The 21544-nt window shown below is 42.1% G+C and overlaps 1 protein-coding gene across 8 annotated transcripts in view; it reads right to left on the bottom strand.

Annotated features, from left to right (window-relative positions):
- The window catches only part of PRDM16 (PR/SET domain 16), a 775410-nt gene that overhangs the window by 514181 nt on the left and 239685 nt on the right, over positions 1-21544 (bottom strand). For 7 of the 8 annotated variants that reach the window (XM_073656490.1, XM_073656494.1, XM_073656489.1 and 4 more), the window contains exon 2: positions 626-975. In XM_073656490.1, coding sequence (XP_073512591.1) covers positions 626-975 — 350 coding nt within the window. The remainder of the gene's footprint in view (positions 1-625; positions 976-21544) is intronic. The other variant, XM_073656495.1, reaches the window with a different exon arrangement.

The raw sequence follows: 21544 nt of genomic DNA, 5'->3' as shown, positions 1-21544 counted from the left end.
TGACAGACTCTGGGAAAACTTTTTTGCCAAGAAAAGTTAGACTTCCTAGTAATGAATTCTGGATAACTATGCAGTTCCTTTGTCCATACAATCCCTTCTGTATTATTTAATACTAAATCCATATGATTTAGAGATTTACAGTAGGAAAACTTATCGGAAATGATTCTGTACACTTGAACAATTTTAGTATAGAACAATGAAGATACTAAAGAGTTTCACTCTCCTCTGAATCCACACAAATCATTCCCAACCTGAATGAATTTGAAATAAAAATTTGTAAGATTATTTATTTATCCCTACAAGTGTAAGATGTCCTTACCGAGACAACTAGATTTAAAATTGGGTTACGTGGTCACTGGTTTAGTAAATAGTTCCTAAAACTGTCTCATCCATTTCCATACATATGAATGGGTTAAATGCGTAAAGCCGCATTTGATTGAATGATCATGTTAAAAATCATGTAAAATGCACTGCACTATAATTACAAGACATGAAATACATAACCGGAATATACTGTCGCCCACGCTCATCCTCCAGCTCTAGGCTGCGCTCTTTACTATTTAATTTCATATATGTTATTATTGAAAAGTCAGAAGCAGTGGTTAACTAAGTGCAGAGTACTTACTTCCCATCCTAGATTATTCTCCTTTAATGTGGTCTTCTGCGTCATGATATAAGGTCCTAGTCTTTCCCCAATTTCAATCTTCTTCTTGGCCCAAATCCCAAGACCAGCTCCTGGTATGGAGGATTCTCTGAGTTCAAAGTCAGGTGGGATTGGAATATCATCAGGAATGTAGACAGGGGCTTCGTAGGGTGATCCTTCCTTTGGGGTAAAGTCTTCACTTGTTGGGAATGGTGAAGGAGGTCCTACAGGAATGGGGGACATGATACTGTCCTCTGTCTCCTCTTCTGCACTGTCAATGCCAAGGAGATCCGGATCAGGCTCATACATATTATTTACAAGGTCACTGTCACCTGCAGAGAAGAAAAGGATTCGCAGTTTACGATTCACATACCATACAAAAAAGAGTCAGCAAAGTACTGAGAAGATCTTAATCAAATGGAAGAAACCTGGTGATTAGTGATGAGCGAGCATGCTCATTACTCGATATTTACGAGCATGCTCGGGTGTTTTCCAAGTATCTTCGGTGTGCTCGGGTGTTTTGTTTTAGTCACTCTGTGCTCATGATTTGCAATTGTTTGACAGCTTTAATACATGTGAGGAATGTCTGTTTCTTAGGTATTCCTCACATATATTAAAGCTGTCAAACAGTCGCGAATAATGAGCACGGAGTGACTAAAACATAACACCCGAGCACGCTGAAGATACTTGGCGACCACACGAGCATGCTCGTAAATCTCGAGTAATGAGCATGCTTGCTCATCACCCGAGCATGCTCGCTGAAAGGATTAACAGAACATACTCGCTCATCACTACTGGTGATCTATATAAATTTCAAATAACTGTTCACACATTGAAGTATATATGATAACTATTGGAAATGTAAACCACATTAGTCAGCTGGATCCATTATGACCACCATCGAAGCCTATTGCTTTGATAATTGATGTGCATCATTGATATTAAGGAGAACTAGGTGATGTCTTAGTGGACTACTCATTGATATTAAGGAGAACCTTGTAATATTTCATTTCACCTTCGGGGGTGCTACAGGGATATTAATCACTTGTTTCTGGATACCCCTAAAGGTTCTTGCTGATTATTGGCCGATTCAGTTTTTGACAACCTGTGAAGAACTTGTCACCAAAAGACCCTTCAAACAAAAATTGATTGTCCAAAGGCGAAGAACTCATTTAATTCAACACTTCAAATTAGCTAACTATTGCTTCCAAAAGATTATAACACAAGTTCACATGACATTGTTAAAGCTCAATGATCCCAAATAGCAATATAAATGACTAATAACCACTTTATTTTCTATGCGCCCTTAGTATCCGTCAGTGTGCTCGATTAATAAATAGGAATTACTTTCAGTTTATTTTTCTACAAATTTGCCAACCATCCCCCTATCTTTAACAGCCACAACATGGCTGCTTGTGAAAACTATTATTAGACATTATTTAATTTGTAAAAAATGCAATAAAAGTGAATTACAAGCTCGACAAACAAAAGGATAACACAATGAACTGTAATAATGAGGTACATTATTCCCTGAAATAACGGCATGTTGGAAGACTGAAGACTGATTGTGTATTTTCAGTGGTAAATTCCATGGAAACCTGAACATGCTCTTTCAATTAGGAAATCAGCCTGATTATGTCAGCGAGATTTAGATTATTACATATGAATGGGTAGATTTTACCTAATGCTCTGTAGGCAAAGGCTATCAAAACGGAGGGCTTATATTATATTATAATTTTGCCCTCTTTAGGTGTCCATTTCCTATATGCCCTTAGTATTTTTTTATACTACTAGTAGGATGGGCAGGAATAGCAGGCAGTTATAAGGCCCCCATACACATTAGACTAATGTCAGACGAAAGACCAAAAAACTCTGGCACTACCACCACACCAAATTGAAAAGAGAGATGGGCTCAAACAAAAAATATCCAGATTATAATCTCCATATCTTGCAGTGCTCAACTTGATACATGTATTAAATCATGAGTTTTAGAGAAAAGCAGGAAAAGCGACACTCACCATCAGCAATTTAAATAAAAAGCACTTTATTTCGGTCACAGGATTGCAGACAGAAACATCAGTGAAATGAACAACAGCTGTTTCGCCTGAGTAGACGCTTCTTCCGGCTCACACTTCGTCCAGAAGAAGCATGTAATCATGCGAAACAGCTGTTGCTCATTTCACTGAGGCCTCTGTCTGCAATCCTGTGCTGAAATAAAGTGCCTTTTAATGAAATTGTAGGTGGTGATTGTCGCTTTTCCTCTGAAACTAATGTCAGCTGAACCCGCCGATATCGACGGGTTCGTCTGATGGTCTAATGTGTATGGGGCGACATTGATCGTTCATGTCTGATTTCGGACTGCCAATTGCATTGTTCTTCCGTAGAAAAGCCGCCTGCCGACTTGTCACTTGGCAGTTATCTCATAGAGAACACGGGAGCACTCAGCCAAGTGAGCACTTCTGTGTATGGGAGCTGAGATGGCTGTTGGTCGAACAATCAGCCAAAGCATTGTTCTGCTGACCACCACCTATGTATGTATGGCCAGCCTCAATGTAACTATAGGATTTCCAGACATCCTCTTGCCAGCTTTAATAGGAACAGGCAGGCTCTTTTTTATCTCATACCTGTTGAAGAGCACCTTCTAATTGGCCTAGATGAAACTTAAAATGTCACTTAAGTGCTCGTCAAGGCCTTATGATGCCTTTTGGTCAATAAAGCCAATAGACAGCTTTATTTGCATATGATATATGCTTTCATTTTGCACAACAAACCAGTTAAGCCTCCAGCCCCCCATACACAATAGATCATTTGTCCAACAGTTATCTCTCCCGGCCCCTCTAGCCTTGCACTCCTATGTCCCCTGGTGGCTTATTTCTCAGAAAACAAAAGGATTGGCAATCAGAAATCGGATATGCCAGATCATTCTTTTCAACGACATCATATGTTAGGGGTCCTCATGTAAATTAAAGTTTTGGCCAATTCCACCAATATCGGCAGGTTTGGAGGACATTAGTCTGTTTATGGGGGCCTTTAAAGAGACCATTCACAATTGATTTCTGTTAAAAGGATTATATTAATGCTATCTACTGTCATGCAGGGTCTGAACTTCATGATCCACATGGAATACTGGTTGTTTGCGATTCACCAAATAATATGGAGTGAAGGGACATTTACACTGCACTATTATCATGAACGAACGTTTCTAGGATCGTTCAGTCTAGGTGAAACAATATTTTGGTCTGCACAAAAAAAATCATCACTCTTGGCAGCACATCAACTGGGGGAAACAGGACTTGTGCTGCTGAGAGCAATGTCAAGCCTATGTGCACTGAACGATCACCGTGTGCATCTGAAGCAGGTTGCCTGTTGGCGGTCATGTAGCAGTTAAATGGTGGTTATGTAGTGTAAATGGACCTTATAGAAGACCTGGCACCAGATCAAAAGTGGTGAGTTTTTGATCTTGTTTTATTCCGACTACTCTCATGAGTATTGAAACTTTCTGTTGTTTTTGTTATTTTTTTTTATTATTTTTTTTTTTTAAATCCTCCATATGGTTCCAGATTTCATGATAATTTTTATGGTTTAATACACAGGTTAATATTGCAGAACAGCCTAAAGACATGCCCTCGAGGAGTCGTGTGAGCAACGCCCCTTTATAAAATCCATCAAAAATGGCAGTAAATAAAACCACTACAACTCTGCAACCATATGGCGGATAAGAAGAAACTCTAAAACCAATGAATACTAAAAACAACAGAATACTAAATGAAAGAGCCGTAATAAAATAAGAGCAAAAACAGGACACTTTTGACCTGGTAACAGGACCTCTTTAAGGTGCCTTATTGTGCTCAGTCCCTTAGGTACAGTGCTGTTCGTGATTAACATTGCAATGGATAGGTGGAACTTTGCAATTTACAGTATTTATTCTTTCAGCAGTGAATATCAGGGAGTATATATATTTTTTTGCAAGTGTTTATTATGTTCATAATGAACATTCAATTTGCATCAAATAAGTTCTATGTGCATCTTATTTCCTGAACAAATTCGAAACTTCTGAATACAAATATCGGGACATTTGCACATCACTAAAGGACACTAATTTCTCCGTCTACCGGTCAGAACAGTAGTTCTTTTTTTAATTCCTTGTATTTTTAAATGTCTATAGATCTCGAATGATGTCTAACCAGGTCTAAAGAGATATTGTATGCAGAACATAGAGTACCCTGAGTAAAGTAGTCATCCTAAAAATACTTCTCATCACCCACGAAAGCCTATTTTCTTTATAATCTAATAATTGTTTCTTAATCTGTTTTTTTTTTTCAATAGGTGAAGCAATAAAAGTCCTTAAAGGGAATTTGTCAGAAGGTTTTTGTTATCTCATCTGAGAGCAGCATAATATAGGGCAAGTGAGCCTGATTCCAGGGATGTGTCACTTATTAATCTGTGTGCTGTAGTTTCAATTCAATCAGTGTTTTATCAGCAGGAGATTATCACTTCCTGACTAGGAGAGTCAGGCTATTCTGTGTATCCCCGCCCTCACCACTGATTGCAGCTTGCTGAAAGTGTAGACAGGAAGCCGCCAATCAGTGATGTGGGCGGGCTTATGCACAGCTCAACATTTAGAGAACTGCTACATCTACAGCAGAGAAAACAGGGAGTCTATCAAATCTAAACCAAGCAGCCCAGTAAGTGATACATTGCTGGAATCAGCGTCTCGGCCCCTACATCACACTGTTCTTAGATTACATACCTGCTGTCAGATTCCCTTTAAATAGGAAAGCTCCTTGTGATCACATGTCCCTAAATCTGTGTTTTATCAACTTCTCTTTGACTTAAGTATATTAATGGGAAAAAGTTGACATTCCAAATCTCTTAAGTTATATAAAGATAAAGAAACCTTGGAAACTGATTTGAAAACGTTCTTAAAACCCTTGAAGGATGTCTATGTTTCTGGCCAAGATATTAGTATGTCCTCTACATAGAAGTCTATGATATGTTGTCTTTCCCAACAATAACATCATAAATGATTTTAGATTCTCCCCCAACTTATGCAATTATTATTATTATTATAGCGCCATTTATTCCATGGCGCTTTACATGTGAAAGGGGTATACATAGCAAACAACAATTACAATAATCTTGAACACAATGTGACAGTGACTGGTACAGGAGGAGCGAGGACCCGGCCAGCGAGGGCTCACAGTCTACCAGGGATAGGTGAGGGTACAGCAGGTAAGGGTAGAGCTAGTCGTGCAGCAGTGTGGTGGAGCGAGGGTTACTGCAGGTTGTAGGCTTGTCGGAAGAGGTGGGTCTTCCGGTTTCTTTTGAAGGTTTCCACGGTCGGCGAGAGTCTGATATGTTGGGGTAGAGAGTTTCAGAGTAGGGGGGATGCACGGGAGAAATCTTGTATGAGATTGTGGGAGGAGATAAGAGGAGAGTAGAGAAGGAGATCTTGTGAGGATCGGAGGTTGTGTGCAGGTATGTACCGGGAGACAGATGTATGGGGGAGACAGGTTGTGGATGGCTTTGTATGCCAGGGTTAGGATCTTGAACTTGAGCCTCTGGGCAATGGGGAGCCAGTGACGGGATTGACAGAGGGGAGAATTTGGGGAATAGCGAGGGGACAGGTGGATTAGTCAGGCAGCAGAGTTTAGGATAGCTTGGAGGAGTGCGAGAGTGTTAGAAGGGAGGCCACAGAGCAGGAGGTTGCAGTAGTCGAGGCGGGAGATGATGAGGGCGTGCACTAGTGTTTTTGCAGATTCTTGATTAAGGAATGTGCGGATCCGGGAGATATTTTGGAGTTGGAGTCGGCAGGAAGTGTAAAGGGTTTGGATATGTGGTTTGAAGGCGAGATTAGAGTCCAGGGTTACCCCGAGGCAGCGAGCTTGCGGGACTGGGGAGAGTGGGCAGCCATTGATTTTGATGGATAGGTCAGTTGGGGAAGTTGAGTGAGACGGTGGAAAGATGATGAACTCAGTTTTATCCATGTTAAGTTTTAGAAATCTAGCAGAGAAGAAGGATGAAATGACAAATGACAGACAATGCTATAATGCTATAGCTATGGCTTTGATTGGGATATTAGAATTGAGAGAGGCCATTTTTTTGAAATGATAAAATAGAGATGAGTGCATCGTCCATTATGAAGCAGCTGGCTCTTACTGTTCTTGCACAGGGGCCATTGCTGTATACCTTGACGTAGCCCTTTATTTAGCTAACAGCCTTGTGCTAAGCATTGCCTCCCAAATGTAAACTTGGATAAGTTGGATGTGCCATTAATAAGGGGGCACAGAAACTTGAATCTGCATTGAAGAAACCAGCCCTAATGGGACAGATCATTACATTTATTAAAATTGATCATATTTGCATCAGTGTAATTGATGTATTGCAGTTTTCAAAAGCTCCGGTGTTTCCCCTCAACATGCAAACTGCAGCCATGTACAATATGTAGAAGTATCACCGCATTCTGCAATCCAAACACAGACCTACAATCACTGCTAACCAGACGTCAATTACAGCGCCAGTGTTTCTAATCACTCTTTCATAACTTGTTGTGAGGCTTTGCCAAGAACATGGCTTTTTATGAGTTTGGAAATCCTTGCTACACAATAGCATGTTATTTTCTTGCGTTATAAACCTGAAATTCCTGACTTTGGTTATGCAGCGGTTTCAGAGTAAGGGATATGGGTTAATGACTGTACTAATGACAGCTCGGCTGCTTTTCAGGGGAAAAAAAGTTATTAAAGAAAAGTTTTGTTACAATGTGAGATTTAATGAGAGTCGAGCTGTTATACAATGCAAATATAACAGTCAAATAGTAATAGGCAGAAGCAAATTTAAGTTGCAAGAAATATGGAAAACAATGGATAAATAGATAGATAGATAGATAGATAGATAGATGATAGATAGATAGATGATAGATAGATAGATAGATAGATAGATATGGATGGATAGATAGATAGATATGGATGGATAGATAGATAGATAGATAGATAGATAGATAGATGATAGATATATAGATAGATAGATAATAGATAGATATAGATGGATGGATAGATAGATAATAGATAGATGATAGATAGATAGATAGATGATAGATAGATATAGATAGATAGATAGATGATAGATAGATGATAGATAGATGATAGATAGATGATAGATAGATATAGATGGATAGATAGATAGATAATAGATAGATAGATAGATGATAGATAGATAGATAGATAGATATGGATGGATAGATAGATAGATATGGATGGATAGATAGATAGATAGATGATAGATATATAGATAGATAGATAATATATAGATAGATAGATTATAGATAGATAGATAGATAGATAGATAGATATAGATGGATGGATAGATAGATAATAGATAGATAGATAGATAGATAGATGATAGATAGATATAGATGGATAGATAGATAGATAGATAGATAATAGGTAAACAGCTAGGTAGATGAATATACTGTATATACAGTGCCTACAAGTAGTATTCAACCCCCTGCAGATTTAGCTGGTTGACACATGCGGAATTAACTTGGCATTGTGACATTTGTACTGTAGATCAGCCTGGAAGTGGGAAATGCACTGCAGCAAATTTTGTTTTTGTTTTTTTTTTTGTTTTTTTTAAAACGTTAAAAGTTAATTCAGAGTGTCATTTATTATTCAACCCCTCAAACCACAAGAATTCTGTTTGGTCCCCCTAAAGTATTAAGAAGTAGTTCAGGCACCAAGAATAATGAGCTTCACATGTGTGGATTAAAGATCTCTTTTGCCAGCCTTTTCTGACTATTTAAGACCCTCCCCAAACTTGTGAACAGCACTCAGACATGGTCAACATGGGAAAGACAAAGGAGCATTCCAAGGCCATCAGAGACAAGATCGTGGATGGTCACAAGGCTGACAAGGGGTACAAAACCCTTTCCAAGAAGTTGGGTCTACCTGTCTCCACTGTTGGGAGCATCATCCGTAAGTGGAAGGCTTATGGAACTACTGTTAGCCTTCCATGGCCTGGACAGCCTTTGAAAGTGTCCTCCCGTGCCGAGGCCAGGCTTGTCCGAAGAGTCAAGGCTAACCCAAGGACAACAAGGAAGGAGCTCCGGGAAGATCTCATGGCAGTGGGGACATTGGTTTCAGTCAATACCATAAGTAACGTACTCCACCGCAATGGTCTCCGTTCCAGACGAGCCCGTAAGGTACCTTTACTTTCAAAGCGTCATGTCAAGGCTCGTCTACAGTTTGCTCATGATCACTTGGAGGACTCTGAGACAGACTGGTTCAAGGTTCTATGGTCTGATGAGACCAAGATCGAGATCTTTGGTGCCAACCACACACGTGACGTTTGGAGACTGGATGGCACTGCATACGACCCCAAGAATACCATCCCTACAGTCAAGCATGGTGGTGGCAGCATCATGCTGTGGGGCTGTTTCTCTGCCAAGGGGCCTGGCCATCTGGTCCGCATCCATGGGAAGATGGATAGCATGGCCTACCTGGAGATTTTGGCCAAGAACCTCCGCTCCTCCATCAAGGATCTTAAGATGGGTCGTAATTTCATCTTCCAACAAGACAACGACCCAAAGCACACAGCCAAGAAAACCAAGGCCTGGTTCAAGAGGGAAAAAGTCAAGGTGTTGGAGTGGCCTAGTCAGTCTCCTGACCTTAACCCAATTGAAAACTTGTGGAAGGAGCTCAAGAATAAAGTCCACATGAGACACCCAAAGAACCTAGATAACTTGGAGAAGATCTGCATGGAGGAGTGGGCCAAGATAACTCCACAGACCTGTGCCGGCCTGATCAGGTCTTATAAAAGACGATTATTAGCTGTAATTGCAAACAAGGGTTATTCCACAAAATATTAAACATAGGGGTTGTATAATAATTGACCCACACTTTTATGTTTAAAATTTAATAAAATTCAACTGAGCAACATAACTTTTTGGTTTGTAAGATTTATGCTTCTGTTCATAAAACCTACTCACGTTTGCAGTTTGAAGGCTCTAACTTATTTGCATCTTATCAAACCAGCTAAATCTGCAGGGGCTTGAATACTACTTGTAGGCACTGTATATATATTATATATATATATATATATATATATATATATATATATATATATATATATATATATATATAATATATATATATATATGGATAGATAGGTAGATATGAGATAGACAGATAGTTAGATGTATATATATTTATATATATATGGATCTATATATACAGATGGATACTCCGCCGCAGGGTCCGTCGCAGGGTACTACACATCGCCTCCTGTTGATTTTAATAGGCTTCATGTGTGTATTACCCTGCAGCGGCCTCTACAAGTAGACGGCCAGCTCCACAAGTAATACTTCCATCCAGCAGCCGCTGCCGACACCGATAACAGCTGATCGGCGGGGGTACCGGGTGTTAGACCCCGGCTGATCAGACTATGATGACCTATTCTAAGGATAGGTCATCAATGTAATAGTGGACAACCTCTTTAAGTGCTAAAAAAAATTTTTTTGCTCATGTCTAGAGATGAGCGTTGTTCTACTCGAACTGTTCGCCAATCTCAAATTCGAGCTGTTTTGGGCGGTGTTCGAGCCGGTCGGCGAACACGAACAATTTGAGAAAAATTCGGCTGTTCGAGGTTATGTTCGATAACTGTTCGTGCACCAAAATCATAACTGGATTTTTTCTCAGTAATGATGAAAATTAATGTTAATACGCAGTTTGAGTGTACAGCGGGGCGGGGGGAGGGGCAGGGGATGGATCTCTGCAGGAACAATGAAGATCTCCATTTTTTTTTCTCTTTCCCGCATTTGCAGTGGGGAGGTGCAATCTGTCAACCTATCAGCAGCGCACACACGGAGCGAAGTGCTTTTTTTCACACAAGCAAGGGCATGTGTGATTGGCAGTGTATGTCACATGTCCTTGCCGTATAAGACCAAGCCATTTTCCCCGTCGCCACCATTTTCTCTCTGCTGCAGCTGCGTGTTAGACGGCACCGCTGTTGCTGTGTGCGCTATACCTTGTTAATTTCAAGCCAATTTTCGCACAAATATACAGATAGCTTGGGAGTAGGGAATAGTTGTGATTGCAGTCCTTTTAAGGACTAGGTTACAGCATTTCCTACGACTTTTATCAGGCAGGTCTGTGCTCTTAAATAGATAGATTGTGGGAGTAAAGACTAATTGTAATTGGAGTCCTTTTCAGGACTAGGTTACATCAGTTCCTATCAGTTTTTGCCAGGCAGGTCTGTGCCAGTGCTGTGCAAGTTTTTTTCACAGCATTTGGCTGAATCTAGCAAAGCTAATCCTTTTTGGCCTATTGCAGAGTGTGTTAGTCAGTGGAGTAGCCTATCTGTGTTGCAAGATATACCACCTGTGTATAGAATACCAATTTTTTTACTGCACCTAGTGAAGTAAAATCTTTTGGGCATAGCATCATTCTATTAGTCCATCTATACTGACCTCCATCAGGTTGCAAACTGAATATAATTTTTTTCTGCATCTAGCTCTGAAAAAATATTTGGGCTTCTAGCAGTGTGTGGGACTTGGTCTATTAGTCCATCTATACTGACCTCCATCAGGTTGCAAATTAAAAATAATTTTTTTCTTCATTTAGCTCTGAAAAAATATTTGGGCTTCTAGCAGTGTGTGGGACTTGTTCTATTAGTCCTTCTATACTGACCTCCAGCAGGTTGCAAATTGAATATAATTTTTTTCTGCATCTAGCTCTGAAAAAATATTTGGGCTTCTAGCGGTGTGTGGGACTTGGTCTATTAGTCCATCTATACTGACCTCCATCAGGTTGCAAATTAAAAATAATTTTTTTCTGCATCTAGCTCTGAAAAAATATTTGGGCTTCTAGCAGTGTGTGGGACTTGGTCTATTAGTCCATCTATACTGACCTCCATCAGGTTGCAAATTAAAAATAATTTTTTTCTTCATTTATCTCTGAAAAAATATTTGGGCTTCTAGCAGCGTGTGGGACTTGTTCTATTAGTCCATCTATACTGACCTCCATCAGGTTGCAAATTAAAAATAATTTTTTCTGCATCTAGCTCTGAAAAAATATTTGGGCTTCTAGCAGTGTGTGGGACTTGGTCTATTAGTCCATCTATACTGACCTCCATCAGGTTGCAAATTAAAAATAATTTTTTTCTGCATCTAGCTCTGAAAAAATATTTGGGCTTCTAGCAGTGTGTGGGACTTGGTCTATTAGTCCATCTATACTGACCTCCATCAGGTTGCAAATTGAATAAAAAAAATTTCTGCATCTAGCTCTGAAAAAATATTTGGGCTTCTAGCGGTGTGTGGGACTTGGTCTATTAGTCCATCTATACTGACCTCCATCAGGTTGCAAATTAAAAATAATTTTTTTCTGCATCTAGCTCTGAAAAAATATTTGGGCTTCTAGCAGTGTGTGGGACTTGGTCTATTAGTCCATCTATACTGACCTCCATCAGGTTGCAAATTAAAAATAATTTTTTTCTTCATTTAGCTCTGAAAAAATATTTGGGCTTCTAGCAGTGTGTGGGACTTGTTCTATTAGTCCTTCTATACTGACGTCCAGCAGGTTGCAAATTGAATATAATTTTTTTCTGCATCTAGCTCTGAAAAAATATTTGGGCTTCTAGCGGTGTGTGGGACTTGGTCTATTAGTCCATCTATACTGACCTCCATCAGGTTGCAAATTAAAAATAATTTTTTTCTTCATTTAGCTCTGAAAAAATATTTGGGCTTCTAGCAGTGTGTGGGACTTGTTCTATTAGTCCTTCTATACTGACGTCCAGCAGGTTGCAAATTGAATATAATTTTTTTCTGCATCTAGCTCTGAAAAAATATTTGGGCTTCTAGCGGTGTGTGGGACTTGGTCTATTAGTCCATCTATACTGACCTCCATCAGGTTGCAAATTAAAAATAATTTTTTTCTGCATCTAGCTCTGAAAATATATTTGGGCTTCTAGCGGTGTGTGGGACTTGGTCTATTAGTCCATCTATACTGACCTCCATCAGGTTGCAAATTAAAAATAATTTTTTTCTGCATCTAGCTCTGAAAAAATATTTGGGCTTCTAGCAGTGTGTGGGACTTGGTCTATTAGTCCATCTATACTGACCTCCATCAGGTTGCAAATTGAATAAAAAAATTTTCTGCATCTAGCTCTGAAAAAATATTTGGGCTTCTAGCGGTGTGTGGGACTTGGTCTATTAGTCCATTTATACTGACCTCCATCAGGTTGCAAATTAAAAATAATTTTTTTCTGCATCTAACCCAGCCAATAGTTTTGGCCTAATACCACAGTTTGGCCACTCAGCTCTGCTCGGTTACCATCCATTGTTTTTTTGTGCAAACAACTCCAGAGTTGTGAATTAGTTAACCACCAAAATGAGTGGAAAAAGGCCTGCTGCTGGTGGAAAGGGGAATAGGCGTGTTGGGAAGGGGAAAAAAGGTTGTGTCCGTGGGGTAGGTGCAGAAGAAAGACCATCTTCCAGCCAAACTAAAATGTCTACTTCTTTTAGCGGACAATGTGATAAGATCCCTTTCTTACGGCCACGCCAATCGCTACAAATTCCAGATGAGGCACAAAAACAGCAGGTGCTTCAACGGATATCAAGTGCTCCTTTAAGTGGGCTCTCCTCCACATCAACTTCAACATCACAAATACTCCAGTCCTCAAAGGTGTCACCCAAATCGCACTTGCTTCCTCACAGCTCCCAAATCTCCAGCTGCCCGTCTGAGTATGAGGTAGAACAGATGGTTGAGTCTGCAGAGCTGTTTACTCATACTATAGCCTGGGAATCAGAGGTCGACTCCAGCGCTTCTGTGAATCCAGACGAGGAAATGATCTGCACTGATGCCCAGAATCTTTATGAGTCGGATCCAGGACCAGACGCAGAAGGTTCTGACCATAATGTAGACCCTCATTCCCAAACTGTAACTCCTGTTGGTGGAGACAATGAGGAAGACGATGATAAGACTCAAATACCTGATTGGAGCGACAACTTTAGTTTTTTGTCAGGGCAGGAACAGGTTGGCTCTGAGGACGACGGGTGTGATAACGCACAGGGTGATGATGATGAGGTCGGAGATCCCACTTACTGTCAACCCACAGTCAGCCAAGAGATGAGGTCAGCAGAGGAGGTGGAGGAAGTAGAGGAGGAGGAGTTGTATGCGGAAGGGCTAACATCTGCAAGGTCCAGACGGTCGGCAGCACCAGGGCGGCAGGCATGTGAGGGTGGTGGAGATGATTTTACCAGGGCGCATGGTAGCAGCCAAACTAGTGAGGAAGGTGCAGGAGCCCAGGAAGAAGTGGAGGACGAACTGATGGAAGACTCATCAGATGAGGGAGACCTTGATCACATTTCTGTTGTGCGAGGTTGGGGGGAGAGGACAGAGGAAGGAAGCATGATTGTTACCTCGCCACCAACACAACAGGGACTTGGTGCTCCTGGATGCGCAACACACATGAGTGCCTTCTTGCTGCACTACCTGCAACATGACCCTCGAATTGTGAGAATTAGAAATAATCCTGACTACTGGGTTGCCACACTGTTAGATCCCCGGTACAAAAGTAAATTTGCAGAAATTATTCCTGCCATAGAAAGGGATGCACGCATGCAGGAGTATCAGCAGAGACTGTTGCAGAATCTTACATGTGCTTTTCCACAAAATACCAGTGGTGCACGTAGTGAATCTCACAGTTCCAACTTGCCAACCGTGGGACCGTCAAGTGTTCAGCACTCAAACCATAACAGAACCACAGTATCTGCTGGTAACATCAATTTTGCGGAATCATTTCACCACTTTTTTAGCCCATCCTTTGCAAGGCCACAGGAGACAAGAAGTCTGACACATAGTCAACACCTAGAGACGATGGTACAGGAGTATCTCCAAGTAAACATTGAAGCCACGACTGTGTCACTGGACCCTTGCTCTTTTTGGGCTTCCAATCTGGATAAATGGCCGGAGCTAGCCACTTACGCCTTGGAGATCTTGTCATGCCCCGCAGCCAGCGTTCTGTCTGAACGTGTGTTCAGCGCTGCTGGTGGTGTGCTGACAGATAAGCGCACGCGGCTCTCCACTGATAATGTAGACAGACTCACGTTCATAAAGATGAACAAATCATGGATCCGAAACGACTTTTCTACCCCTGTGTCATCCTGGGGAGAGTAAAAGCTTGATGATTGGTTAAAATCACCCTACCAACCGTTTTAAGCTTTCAAATTACTAATCATGTTTATCTGTATCTTGACTGGAAAATAATTTGGGCTTTGTAGCAGTGTGCAGCACTGATCCTATTAGGCCATCTATAATAAGCTTCACCAGATTTAAAATTAAAAATAATTTTTAGCTGCATCTAGCCCGGAAAATAATTTTGGGGCTCCGAGATGCGCAAGACACATAAGTGCCTTCTTGCTGCACTACCTGCAGCATGACCCTCATATTGTCAGAATTCGAAGTAATCATGACTACTGGGTTGCCACACTCTTAGATCCCCCAAACTTTTTGATCAACCTTTTCATTTTAATAAAGACCAAAAAAATGGTCATTTTTGAAATTATAAGCATTAGCAGGTTGTTAGAAACTGAAATCAAACAGTTTTCAACTCAAAACTTTATTCTAGGTGATGTTACATTTTCACATAGGACCCCTTGTTCGAAAGGAGCTTCTGAACTCTCTCGTCCATTGAATTTGTCAGGTTTTGGATGGTTTCTGCTTCAATTGTTTTGCATGAGGACAGAATACCCTCCCAGAGCTGTTGCTTAGATGTGAACTGCCTCCCGCCATCATAGACACTCCTTTTAATGATGCTCCAAAGGTTCTGAATGGGGTAGAGGTCAGGGGAGCATGGGGGTCACACCATAAGTTTGTCCCCTTTTATGCCCATATCAGCCAGAGATGCAGATGTTTTATGTGCAGCATGAGATGGTGCATTATCATGCAGAAAAATGATCTTGCTGTGAAATACACGGTTCTTCTTCTTGAACCATGGCAGGAAGTGCTGTTTGAGAAAATCCACATACATTATGGAGTTCATCTTTAGCGCCTTCAGGGATCCTAAAGGGGCCGACAATCTCTCTCCCCATGATTCCAGCCCAAAACATTACTCCACCTCCTCCTTGTTGGTGCTGTAGCCGTGTTTGCGTGGGGTGTCCATCAACCAGCCATCCTCCACTCCATTCATCTGGACCATCGAGCGCTGCACGGCACTCATCCGTGAACAAAACAGTTTTGAAATCAGTCTTCATGTAATGTTTGGCCCACTGGAGCCGTTTCTGCTTGTGTGAAGTGGATAGAGGAGGTCGACAGGATGGCGTATGCACAGCTGCAAACCTCTGAAGGACCCTGCATCTTGTTGTTCGGGGGACGTTGGAGGCACAAGCAGCTTCAAAAACTTGTCTGCTGCTATGACAAGGCTTTTTTGCCGCTGCTCTTTCAACCTGACGTAATTGCCTGTAGGAAAGAGTCCTCAATTTGCCCTTATCAGCACGCACACGTGTGTACTGTGAATCAGCTACATACTTCTTGATTGCCAAGACACTTCATCCTGATCATCGCACAATGTTGATTGTAGTCATGCCTTGACCTAAACACTCCACAATTTGTTGCTTCTCAGCAGCCGACACATCCTTTTTCTTTCCCATTTTGGCAGAAAATGTAGGCTGCTTAATAATGTGAGAGAGCCTTCTTAAGTAGTCTTGCCTTTCATTGGACACACCTGCCAAACTAATTAGCACAGGTGTCTGCAATTGCTTACAGTGATATAAAGAGCCCTGACACACATCACCATCAATGAGTTTAACTGACAAACAAACAAATTCTTCCCTTATCACTCCTAAACACTTTTTGCATAATAATTTGGAACGCGGTGTACATGTGCTTTTCCACAAAACACCAGTGGTTCACGTAGTGAATCTTACAGTTCTAACTTGCCAACCGTGGTCTGTATGGAATTGTTCAATAAAGGGCCCAAAATTAAGATAACATAGATGGGAGAGGTCTCTATGAATAGGAATTCCTAAGTATTTGATACCCTGTGAGGGCCAGGCAAAGGGAAAGTTGGACTGGATGGAATCCTATATGGATTTAGGGAGGGAGACATCGAGGGCCTCAGACTTCGCTGCATTGATTTTAAAATTTTACCATGTAACAAAGTGATCTATTTCAGCCATAACAGCAGGGATGGATATATGTGATTGAGTGATATATACTAGGACATCATCAGCAAATAGAGAGCACTTGTACTCGGTGCCTCCCACCTCAATCCACCTAATATTGGGGTTATGGCGAATTGATGAGAGCAGGTGCTCCGTCACTAGGATGTATAAGAGAGGGGACAGAGGACATCCCTGCCTTGTCCCATTGGTGATTGTGAAAGGTGATGAAAATGTTCTGACGCACCCCCTGGGCCTTGGGACACCCGGAGCCGGACCCTTTTTGGTGGATGCTGGTGGTTGTAGTCTTCGTGGCGGCGATCCGGTTCCGTGGCTCAGGGCGGTCAAACCAGTGGCGGAACTATTTATGTGGTTTTGATGTTTAAATGTCCGACTACGCCACCCGTGGATTGCGGTCAGAGTGAACCGCCGCTACAGGGCAGACCGCTAAGGCTGGTGTTGTGGGTGCAGCAGAGCGTAGCATAACTCCCCACGGGAGGAGTATAGCCTCAGGGCAGTGTATGCGGAGGATGGGGGTGATGGTGCAGGGCAGCAGCAGTAACAACACGGAGTCAGTGATGCAGTTCAGGGCCTTTACTCACAGTTCTTATTATCCAGACCACGTCTGCAGGTAACGGCTGCCCACGTCGTACTGTGCTCACCAGGTGAGGGGCTCAGACAACTCCCAGATAACTATGGAGCGCTTCACAGGACCCCCTTTGTGTGTCCTTTGTCTGGCCTTTCTTACCAACACTTCTGTCCGGCTGCCTCGGGCCTCCTCTTGGTAAACTTGGCGCCAGTTTCCCTGACCCTATGTGGTGCCTTCCTAGCGGGTGGAGCAAGGGGCTGCGCCACATAAAATGTCAGAGCCTCCGGTTTCTAGCTGAGGGTCGTTTCCTGCCTCCACTAGTTCGGGGACCGGTCTCCCCCTTTGGCCTGACCCCTCCACGCAGGTGGATTCGGGCGTGCGGTGGCGACTCGCCCGTCCGCACCCCTGGGATCCCTTCATTCCTCGTTTCTGGAGCCTTCTCCGCTCCTCTTCCTTCCTTCTCCCTCTTGCAGGCCTGGGCCTCTGTTACTAGGCCCGCCTCCGGAGCAGAGCTCATGCAGAGCCCCTGCTCCCTGCCACTTCTGCTCAGACTTCTCTGCACTGAACTAAGATGGTGCCCACCTTTTATACTCCCTTCTCAATGCACCCAGGAACTGCTTCCTCCCTGCTCCTGCACTGCAGGGTTCCCCTTCCTCAGTGTTCCCTCCCCCCACTCCAGCCAGGGACAGGGACTGTCGTGCCCATCTCAGGGGCATATTGGTCGCCCTGCCCCACGGCAATGTGGTGTAATGCATGCAGGTGTCGGGTCCTGATCCACACTCCATCCTTATCTGAGAGTGAGATATCACACCTCTGGGTGAGGTGCAATACGTCTGTAGCAACCGAGCCCTCGGTGCTACAGTTCCATTTATCTTCAGCCTAGGTGACGTATTGTGATACAGGGCCGTGATTTTGGCTATAAAAGGGTCCCCTAGACCCCTACCCCAAGCTTTTTAAGAGAATCATATATGGCGTGCCAGGAGACTCTATGGAATGCTTTCTCAGCATCCAACGAGAGTATCTACTTACAAATTTTTAACTGCATCTAGCCCAGGAAATACTTTGTGCCTAGTAGCAGTGTCTGCTAGTCAGCGGATTATCCCGGCTGTTAAGCAAGCTACACCACCTGTAGTTTGGACACTTAATTTTTTCAAAGGAAATGCTTCGGGACCACGGGATGCTTAGTGAAGAGCATCAGGAGGCACCCCAAGGCATAGGGGCTGGGACTGGCACTAGGATGCCTTGCGGTGGACAGCCGAGCTCGATCCTTATAAAAGCTTTTTAACTGCAGCAGCTTTAGTGGACGCTACTGGAGCTGGAATTACGCGGCTGCTGGCATGAGACTTGCCCTCCAATAGATCCTTGTAAATGGATTTAAAGTGTATTCATTCAAATTAGAGGGACAATTTAAATTAAAAAGCTTAGAGCTGCCTCCACCACAGGGGGGCTCTCTCGACCCACCAGCGGACAGGCACCAGTATTGGGAGAGGGGGGCTGGCCGTCAGGGTTCACCGCGGCTCTGGCACAAACCCGGCGACACGGAGGTGGCACGGGCAGGAGCGGACTGGCCGTCTCGGCTTCTCACTTTTTGGATTTTAGAAGGGCATGACATGCCTATATCTGTGTCTCCCCCTCCTTTTACTCCTCCACCTCTTTTCTTTTCGCATGACTATATGTACTTGTCACTTTTCCATGTGTTAGTTGTGTCTTCTGAGCAGTTTGTCAGCTTTTGGACACCTTTGAAGGTGTTTTCTATGTGTTTCTATGTGTTTTTGTTTGCCTGCCATTGGTTTTAACGGTGTTCGAAGGTGTTCGACGAACAGTTCGACGAACAGTTCGGCGAACACACGGGTGTTCGACGAACCGAACCGAACTCGAACACTACGGGGGTGGCTCAACACTACTCATGTCTCCATTTTCCAACACCCATCACAACTATATTTTCCGATTGATGAAGCTGTGTGATGTTTGTATTTTCTGTGGTGATCTGAAGCGTTTAATGATACCATTTGGGCATACATGCAATCTTTTGATTGCTTCTTGTTGCATTTTTTGTGGAGTTGTGGCAGCCAAAAAAATACAACAAAAAAAGCAATCCTGGCATTATTAGTTTTTTTTCTCTTTAATAGAGATGAGCGAACCTAAACTTCCACGGGTTTGCTCATCCCTACTCTTTACGTCATTTGTTAATCAGGTTAATTTTATATTTTAATTGGCCGGAGTTTTATTGTGATACCAAATATGTTTGCCTTGTTATTTATTTATTTTTTTTAGTGAATGATTTTAATTTTTAGATTTTTTTATATTTTCAAAAATATATTTTTTTACTTTTCCATTTATTTGTTAGTCCCCTACGAGGACTTAAACTTGTGATCGTCCGATCGCCTATACTATATGCTGTAAAAAAAACAGTATTGCAGTGTATAATGAAAATCAAGGTCTCCTATAAACACCAGCCACAGGTTGGTCATAATGACAGCCATAGGGGTCTTCAGCAGACCCCCAAGCTGCGATAGCAAGCCATTGACACCCCACAGACAGCACAATGTGAATTCCACTATCAGAGATGGAGAGCAATATTTAAAGAGGACCTGTCACAAGGTGAAAAGTGGGCAACATACACACTATATTACTATGGGTACATACAGGTGCTTCTCACAAAATTAGAATATCATCAAAAAGTTAATTTATTTCAGTTCTTCAATACAAAAAGTGAAACTCATATATTATATAGAGTCATTACAAACAGAGTGATCTATTTCAAGTGTTTATTTCTGTTAATGTTGATGATTATGGCTTACAGTCAATGAAAACACAAAAGTCATTATCTCAGTAAATTAGAATAATTTATAACAACAGCTTGAAAAATGTTTTTAAAATCTCAAATGTTGGCCTACTGAAATGTATGTTCAGTAAATGCACTCAATACTTGGTCGGGGCTCCTTTTGCGTCAATTACTGCATCAATACGGCGTGGCATGGAGGTGATCAGCCTGTGGCACTGCTGAGGTGTTATGGAAGCCCAGGTTGCTTTGATAGCAGCCTTCAGCTCATCTGCATTGTTGGGTCTGGTGTCTCTCATCTTCCTCTTGACAATATCCCATAGATTCTCTATGGGGTTAAGGTCAGGCGAGTTTTCTGGCCAATCAAGCACAGTGATACTGTTGTTTGTAAACCAGGTATTGGTACTTTTGGCAGTGCGGACAGGGGCCAAGTCCTGCTAGAGAATGACATTTCCATCTCCAAAAAGCTTGTCAGCAGAGGGAAGCATGAAGCGCTTTAAAATTTCCTGGTAGACGGCTGCGCTGACTTTGGTCTTGATAAAACCCAGTGGACCTACACCAGCAGATGACATGGCTCCCCAAACCATCACTGATTGTGGAAACCTCACACTAGACCTCAAGCAGCTTGGATTGTGGCCTCTCCACTCTTCCTCCAGACTCTGGAACCTTGATTTCCAAATGAAAATTGGAACTCTGGGACCTTGTGGAGTGTGTCAATGACTGCCTTCTGGACATCTGTCAAGTCAGCAGTCTTCCCCATGATTGTGGAGCCTACTGAAACAGACTAAGGGACCTTTTTAAATGCTTAGGAAGCCTTTGCAGGATTTTTTGTCAATTATTTTAATTTACTGAGACAATGACTTTTGTGTTTTCATTAGCTGTAAGCCATAATCATCAACATTAACAGAAATAAACACTTGAAATAGATCCCTCTGCTTGTAATGACTCTATATAATATATGAGTTTCATTTTTTGTATTAAAGAACTGAAATAAATTAACTTTTTGATGATATTCTAATTTTGTGAGAAGCACCTGTAGATGGTAACTGTTTTTTACTGTTGTACTTTCACACACTATCTGTACAGTTTTTCAGTATTTTATGCTTTTATCTCTATGGCTAGCTAAATTATGACCTGTGACATCCTCTCACTATTCATGTTCACAACAAAATGTCAGCTGCATTCCCTGCCTCGGCTCTCATATAGGCTATGATAGTCCCTCCTGATTGGATGTGTTAAACCATGTGATATAATAGCTGCAAGGCATTATAGAGAAGCCTGTCCTGTCCCACCTAAGGTCACGTGAGCCATCACTGGCTGGTGCCATCTTCTACAATACAGTTAGGTCCATATATATTTGGACAGAGACAACATTTTTCT

This window comes from Phyllobates terribilis, unplaced genomic scaffold (assembly GCF_046119375.1).
Source record: "Phyllobates terribilis strain yellow unplaced genomic scaffold, ASM4611937v1 Scaffold_12__6_contigs__length_324123572, whole genome shotgun sequence".
Classification (NCBI taxonomy): domain Eukaryota; kingdom Metazoa; phylum Chordata; class Amphibia; order Anura; family Dendrobatidae; genus Phyllobates; species Phyllobates terribilis.
Note: the sequence above shows the minus strand (reverse complement) of the source record. Positions and strands in the feature narration are given on the sequence as shown.